The sequence below is a fragment of the Vigna unguiculata genome, chromosome 2, assembly GCF_037176805.1.
Source record: "Vigna unguiculata cultivar grain cowpea cultivar isolate G323 ecotype 2 chromosome 2, ASM3717680v1, whole genome shotgun sequence".
Taxonomy (NCBI): Eukaryota; Viridiplantae; Streptophyta; class Magnoliopsida; order Fabales; family Fabaceae; genus Vigna; species Vigna unguiculata.
In genome coordinates this window covers 16421091-16429106 of record NC_140793.1, presented here as the reverse complement: position 1 = coordinate 16429106, position 8016 = coordinate 16421091, and the positions used below count along the sequence as shown (strand labels likewise).

The 8016-nt window shown below is 32.0% G+C and overlaps 1 protein-coding gene across 2 annotated transcripts; it reads left to right on the top strand.

Annotated features, from left to right (window-relative positions):
* The first annotated feature begins 745 nt into the window (after positions 1-745).
* On the top strand, positions 746-5308 carry LOC114168639 (cytochrome P450 734A1-like). 2 transcript variants are annotated; one of them, XM_028053528.2, is made up of 5 exons: positions 746-885; positions 1034-1533; positions 2801-3045; positions 3649-4012; positions 4701-5308. In XM_028053528.2, exons 2-5 carry the CDS (start codon positions 1045-1047, stop codon positions 5118-5120), a joined length of 1518 nt encoding a protein of 505 aa, XP_027909329.1. In that variant the 5' UTR covers positions 746-885; positions 1034-1044; the 3' UTR covers positions 5121-5308. The 2 variants fall into 2 exon arrangements, with proteins under 2 accessions (XP_027909329.1, XP_027909338.1); XM_028053537.2 differs by having other exon boundaries at positions 754-885; positions 1039-1533.
* The last annotated feature ends 2708 nt before the right edge of the window (positions 5309-8016 follow it).

Genomic DNA, 8016 nt, shown 5'->3' with positions numbered 1-8016 from the left:
GATGATGGTTCCGCTGCTTAGCCTTTGGACTGACTTCTGCTTTTGGGCTTTTCATTTAGGACTAAGGCCCATGTATTGTTTTCTCTTAGGATTTATTTAAGTTATTATCATTCTCTTATATTACTTTGTATCCGGCATCATGGTGTGTTTCTATTATCGTCCTTTAAGTATTTGAGTTAGTTGTAAGAGTGACATTATACTTAGTTGATTTTGCTTCTTTTATTATACTATATGACATTTCCCTTAATTAGCGTTATTAATTAAATGAAGTGTTACATCGTTAAATTGTCTTTAAGCAAAGGAAAGTTTTTTTCTAAAGAAAGTTTACAAAAATATTTTATATTCCATCTATCAACCTAAAATTATGTCATCTTTATCAAATGTGGGTGTTACGAAGGATAATATATATTTCAAATTAAAATATCACCTTAGTATTTTCATGAAATATTAATATTACGAAAATTTTCAAAAGTTTAAAATACACTATTGCTAGATCCCATTTTCCTTTTATGAATACTATTATTTTAGTATAAATTTTATTTTAAAATCATTTATTTTTGTTTAGGTTTATATTTTGAAGAATTATATTAAAATATTTTTATTTAAATTTATAATAAAATATGAGTAAATTGTACTTGTGAATGCAAGTATAAAATAATCTATAAATATTTTTCATAAAAATAACAAATAGATTTGTTTAGAAGAAACCGATAATAATTAATGAATAACTATAACAATGTTTGTGTACTCTTCGTGTTCCCTAAACACAAAGGTAATGATAATTTGACTATTCCACCATCGCCAAACAAAGACTTCCCACTTCACTTCTTCTAACCCTATTTGAATTCTGGATCCTCTTTCTCTTATTGATTCAAACAACACAAGGTGAGGTTTCATTTCACCCTTCATTGCTGCAATAGCTTTTCTTCCTCTTAATCTTAAGTCTCACCATTAAAAAGTCAACGCTCTTCTCTTATTCACTCTTTCCTTTTTTAACCTCTTTTCATGCTTCACTTTTGTCTTTCATTGCCAGATTAGATCAACATGAATCTTTTACTCGCTGCCATAGTTCTCCTCGTTTTCTTCGCGGTGAAGTTTCTCTATACAAATTTGTGGGTCCCACGGCGAACGGAGCGTCACTTCAAGAAGCAAGGGATAGGAGGCCCTGGCTATCGTCCGATCGTCGGGAACTCGTCGGAGATCCGACGGCTCTACGCAGAAGCGAAGTCAGAGAAGAACCCTGCTTTCGAGCACGATAACATCTTGGCACGCGTGGTTCCATTTTACGAAAGGTGGTCTCGCGCACACGGGAAAACTTTCTTGTACTGGTTCGGTTCAACGCCCCGGTTGGCGATAACTGAACCGGACATGGTTAAGGAGGTGCTAACGAATACGCGCGGTGAGTATGGGAAAGTTCCGTACAACCCTCAGTCGAAGTTGCTGTTTGGACAGGGCCTTGTGGGCCTGGAGGGCGAACAATGGGCTTTGCATAGAAGGATTATAAACCTCGCCTTTAACTTGGAGCTGGTTAAGGTAACTTATTCTTGTGGTGGCAACTATAGAAGTGGGAAAAAAATTTAAAGTATCAATGTTTTGGGATATTGTTGGGTCTTATAATCTAGAAATGAAGTTTGACTTACATAATTTAGAATTTAAAACTATAAAAAGGTATATTTTAAATTATAATATTTGAAATTACAAGTCACTGCAGCATAGTTTGTGTCACGAGTTATATAGACTATTTTCTAAAATAAGTAAAACCAAATCCAAAATGTGAAAAACAATAAGAAAAAATTGAAGAAATCATAAATGAAAGAGTAAGATAACAAGAACATTAATACTTTCTCATTCTCAAGTTTTATATTAAGAGTAAATAGTAGTATAAGGGTGTAAGTAAAATATTTTGAAAATTTAAGGAGTGCGTATACACTGTAAATATGAGTGAAATTGTAATTTTCTTCTAAAAAATGAAGGTTTGTATAAAATTATAAAAAAAATGAAATGTTAGTGTAATTGGAAAACATTATAGTTACCAATGTAATTTATTTTAAAAATTATTATATATATGATAAATTTATTAATTTAAATGTTTTACTAAACTTTTTAAAATTTAAAAAACCTACTTTAAATTAAATTTTAAAATAAGAATTGTAAAAATAAAATAAAATAAAAAGGGTTTAGTATTTTAGCTTAAGAAAATCTTTTAAAACTAAAGTGTTTTATGGTTAAACAGCCATTAGTTCGAGATAAGAGAGGGGAAAGAAAAGATTAAAGTGTGCAGTTTACTTCTAAATTTGTTTTTGTTAGCCATTTTATTTTGAAAATAATAGGTTTTTATTTTTTTCTTTCATGCAAAATAAATTTCTTAAATTCTTAAAAGATTTTTTTTTTCTTCGAAAGGTGTTTGGTTCCTTTCTCTTTTTGAGGATTTTTTTTTATGGAACAAAAGTAGGTCAAAATATAAAAGGACGAAGCTTACCTTAAACACTAAATATTTTTGTCCTTCATTCCCGATTAGAATTAGAGTTTTTTGCTGCTAACTTACCTTATCATTGGACATTAAAAACTTACACGACTTAGTGAAATTATAATAGAATACTAATGTCAATATATAATATATATATATATATATATATATATATATATATATATATATATATATATATATTACTATACTTTGGTTTTGGTAATTAGAATTAGAGGAGAAAACAGTTATCAGCGGAGGGAATAAGTAGTTTGAAGAGATAAATCATGAAAACATAGAATACTAATTAAAGAGTGAATCATGAATCTGTTGCAGGGATGGGTGCCAGATATTGTGGCTAGTGTGACAAAGATGATGGAGAAATGGGAAGACCAAAGAAGAGGAAAAGATGAATTTGAGATAGAAGTACACAAAGAGCTTCATGATCTTTCCGCTGATGTTATATCAAGGACTGCTTTTGGCAGCAGTTATGAAGAAGGCATGCATATTTTCAACTTACAGGAACAACAAATGTACCTTTTTTCACAGGCAGTTAGAAGTGTCTATATCCCTGGATTCAGGTTACTTTTCCAACTCTTAACTTTTATAGATACAGATATAGATGTAGATGTAGATCAGAAATCAGAGTTGGTATGACTTTTAAGCTAAAAATATTATTCATGACAACTTATTCTATATATCCTAAAATACTGTATTATTGTTTCAAGTTACATCCTCACATCCTGATCCTGATAGTTACTTAAATTACAATAGAGAAGTTAATAGAGAAGTTATTTTACAGTGATGGAGTATGTATGAGGCCACTAAATAGAAAGCAAGTAGGTGGGTGCAAGAAATTTACTATATCAAAGTTCAATCTTGCTACCAGACCTATATTTCCTTAGCACAAGCCTTGCTTATAAGAAAATAACCATCACAACTTAATGTGTTGTATTGTACCTGTAGAGAAATAGCAGGTCGTTTCTCAAATAGTAAGTGCTAAAGATTTAAACCATTAGTTTCCAGCTTGTAGGTTGTTCTATTTAAAAACTTGCTTTAACTGAATTTAAGATGAGAAATAAATTGCATATAAATTTTTTCCAAATGAAGTTCATGTTATACCAGGTATTTTTCCCTCTTGAGACGTCATCATTGAATTTTAGTGTTTGATAAAAAAACAATAGGTATTTGCCAACTAGGAAGAACAGGGAGAGGTGGAGACTAGAAAAAGAAACACGTGAATCAATTCTGAAGCTTATTGAGAACAAGAGCAACAGGGGAGAAAATGCAAGAAATGTACTAAGTTCTTTGATGTGTTCCTACAAGAATGAGGTTGGTGGAGAAGAAAAGTTAGGGGTGGAAGAAATTATAGATGAATGTAAAACCATCTACTTTGCTGGAAAGGAAACTACAGCTAACTTGTTAACTTGGACGCTTCTTCTATTAGCAAAACACCAGGAATGGCAAAGTAAGGCACGTGAAGAAGTTCTTCGTGTCATTGGACACAATCAACTTCCTGTTGCGGACAACTTAAGCGACCTTAAGATTGTAAGTTCATCTTTTGTTTCACTTGCCTTCCAAGAGGATCAGTACAATGCATATGTTATTGTTGGAATGAATATTACAATACATTTACCCTGTTAAATACTGGTTAGATCATAGATAGATCTTTGCTTGTTAGTCAACTGAACTATTATTAAGATTCAATAATATAGATGCTATGTCAGCATTATAAATTGAACCAGAGATGCAGAAAAGTTTGGTCATGGAGATAAAAACAAAAACAAACATATATAAAAGGGAAGTTTATGATTTAACTTTCTTAATAAGAAGATTTTAAGTCTAACTCAACCTTACAGAATCGATTTGTAAAGTCAAAATTTCACCACTTATATTGTGAGAGACACGGTAGATCTAACCAACAATAAATTTCTCTAGATTAGACTTCCAATGACTCTGATACCATCTTAAAAAATGGACTTTAAGTTTAATTCAACTTTACAAAATCAGTTTGTCAGGTGAAATTTGCACCACTTAAATTTGTCTTATCTCTAATATATGGGATTTCCAACCACAATGAATTAGGAATATGGTTAAGACCTGTAAAATAGTGTAGTATATTGTGGGAGACAGAATGAACCAGACAATTTAGATCATAGAGTAAATAATATCCTTGAGTGAGTGCAAAATTCTGGTATATTTTCATTGATTATTGTTGGTTGACATTTCCGAACAGGTTAGCATGATAATTAACGAAACACTTCGGCTCTATCCTCCAGCAGTGATGCTAATGAGGCAAGCATCTAAAGATGTGATGCTTGGAAGCATTAATGTTCCTGCTAAGACTCAACTCTACTTAGCATTGACTGCTGTTCATCATGACAGAGAAATCTGGGGTGAAGATTGCCATAACTTCAATCCAACAAGATTTAGCGAGCCTCGGAAACATTTAGCTGCATTCATTCCTTTTGGATTAGGCCCTCGAACCTGTGTTGGGCAAAATTTGGCAATAGTTGAGGCAAAGATTGCCCTTTCTTTGATCATTCAAAGTTACAGTTTTGTGCTATCTCCAAACTATGTGCATGCTCCTGTACTTTTTATCACTTTGCAGCCTCAGTGTGGTGCGCAAATCATTTTCAGAAGGATTTCATATTGATGATTGTTAGTTTCTTTTCCCTTTTCTGTCCTAATTAGATTTTTATCCCTGAAACATTGTAGCTATAACATTTTACGCTTTTAACTTGTAAACCTCATGTAACCAGCTCTCATAACCAGTGAAACCTTTTCAAGCTAAAGCAGCATAAACTTAGTTGCATCATCAAATATATATAGAGATTTGGCTTGCATGTTTACTCTTGAATTTTACTTGTTTGAAGATCGTGCATAGGAATGTGAAAAGAACATGAAAAAGTCCTACTTGAATTGCACAAATCAGCAATCTTTTAATTTTAGAATACTTTTCTGTTTTGTCTCGTAGTTGAGTTGTGTCTTGTCATTATTAAATATGGTCATATTCTTGTCTCCTATTGTATCAATGTCTGATTGTACTTTAATGTTTTGTGGGTTGACAATTGGAGAAGCTCAGATTATAATAAGCCAACCACATAGTTGAAGCATAGTGATATACATTAAAATTAGAACGATACATATTAAAGTATACGGAACATTTTCGTTTTGTATAACTAATATATTTTGCTCAACCAAAACTTGATAAATGACCGATGACGGTGTGTGCTTTTGAAAATAATGATTTGAGGGAGAGAGAATTGATTTGGGTGAATTTGAAAATAAAGTTTATGTTGTTCTTTTAAGGAATTTGGAAGTGATAATGAAATTGATTTGAAGGTGAATATGGTGAAAGTTTAGAAGGATTTGATATGACTAATAAAAAATAAAATTTAATTGAAAAAATATAAGATTACCAAATTATCCTTGGGTTAAAAGTAATATAAAATGATATTTAGATAAGTTGTAATTAATTTTAAAATTTGTTTGATAATGAATAAACCTATTCATAATATTTATTAATTGTAAAAAAAAATTGAAGACATGAATGGAACCAGTTACTTTGATTTTGGAACTTATTCTCTTTTCATTTGGAACTGGTTCCCTTTTTCATGCATGCTTTTTTTACCCGATTTCCTCTTTTATGAAACCTATTCCAAATTTTTTATTGCATTTTTTGTACTAGGAAGTTGTTGTGTTGGGCATTAAAGCATTTCACTACAACAGAGTTAAAGGATGTCTCCGCCTCTGCCTTTGTTGGATGTTGCTGGTGGTGGCTGTTGGTGTCTTCAGCGTCAACATATTTACAGTGTAGAGGCAAGTTGTTTTTGGCCGTGTATGATGGTGCAATACTGATAAAATAACAGGGGTATTTTAGTAAAGTGGTAAGAATCACTCTCAAATCTCATGTAGCAAACGGGATGCTATAATGAGAGAAATCCCACAAATCAGTGTTTTGTCCAGCTTTGCATTCCATGCAAAAGAACGTGATATATTCTTTAAATCAGCGGTTTCAATTACTCATGAACAGTAATTCACTTCAAAGGAACACGGGCTCAAGAAACCTTCTACGAGTAACTATAGTTTGATGATATCTCTTTTCTCTTACATTAAGTTATTACGTCACCACCAATCACACTTGTTATTTTTTCTCTTCTTTCACATCTCGTGATCTGGGATGAGAAAAACATCATTATTAGGGGATGGAACTTTAAACATAAACCCATAAACTGACTTTGTGCATGCCATGACAAACTATGAGCCTTTGACAACTACGCACTAAGACTTGGACACTTATACTTACGCCATATAAACTCTTTGTGAAGTAAGACTTGTGAATTTAGTCTTTAAAAGTTGAAAGAGAATCTGTATCAGTACCGAAAAGAAAAATAGATAATTCATTATTCTGCTCAGTCATCATCAATTTACGTAATTCTCCCATAGATAATTCCTTATTCTGCTCAGCTATCATCATCTGACGTATATTTAATTCATGTGTAGATAATCGACTTTTAACAGGTGCAGCAATAGGTGCGGCAAGTTGTTGAAAGTTTTGCAAAGGTTCTTCATAATACGAGAAAAGTGGTTCATTGTTGACAAGTGCAGTGACTAATAAGGCAGATTGTTGCTGCTGAGGTTTCTTCAAATATTGATTAAAGATGTTTGCAGAATAGCATGGAGGTCTATAAGATGGTCCATGTTCTTACCGAAAATGAGTGGGGATCCTCTGAGATGATGTCAGGTTGTTGATAAGCAAAACAGGACCAGAGGGGATCGTTCAGTAAGCAAGTCAGTAAAAGTATAAGAAAATAAAGTGAGAAAAGAGTATATTTGAAAGAGCGAGTACTCTATGTGAAAAATGTGTCCTATTTATAGGTAGGGGTGGATCGAAATGGTAATTGACCGATGAATGTAATTGATCGGCAAATTATGCTCTATAATTTATTATTTTGATATGGATAATGATACTTTAACCCACTTTTTTTTATCCATTTTTAATCCACCAATCTCATCACCTTTAGATTATCACATCACATCACTACAAAAAATTAAAATAGATGATCTAATGGTGAGATTAAAAGTGAGTCAAAAAAAATGGATTAAAATATCATTTTCCTTTTGATATTGTATGTCAATTATCATATTTCATGAGATTGACAAAATATTTACCCGTTATAATATTTATTGTGGGATAATATTTGGCAATGGGCAATAGTCGTGTTTATTATGAGAATATTGTATACGCTAAATAGAATATTTGTGAAAATATTTTGATTTGTTTTATTTATTTATTATAGATTGAGGAGGAAAGGTATACAAGCCCTCCAAGCTCGGAACTTGGTGAGATGAATAAATGAGTTTGAAGTATGATTAAAGTAGTCAAGTTCTTAGGGTTCTCAGTTAATCGAGCTTAAGTCGAAAAACTGAGTGAGTTTATTTCAAGTGAGTCTAGCCAAGTGTTCAACAACTTAATGCCTGTTAAAGGTCTCAATAGAAGTATCAATGAGGATTCATGTTGTTTTCTACCATGTCATTGTTCACTTGCA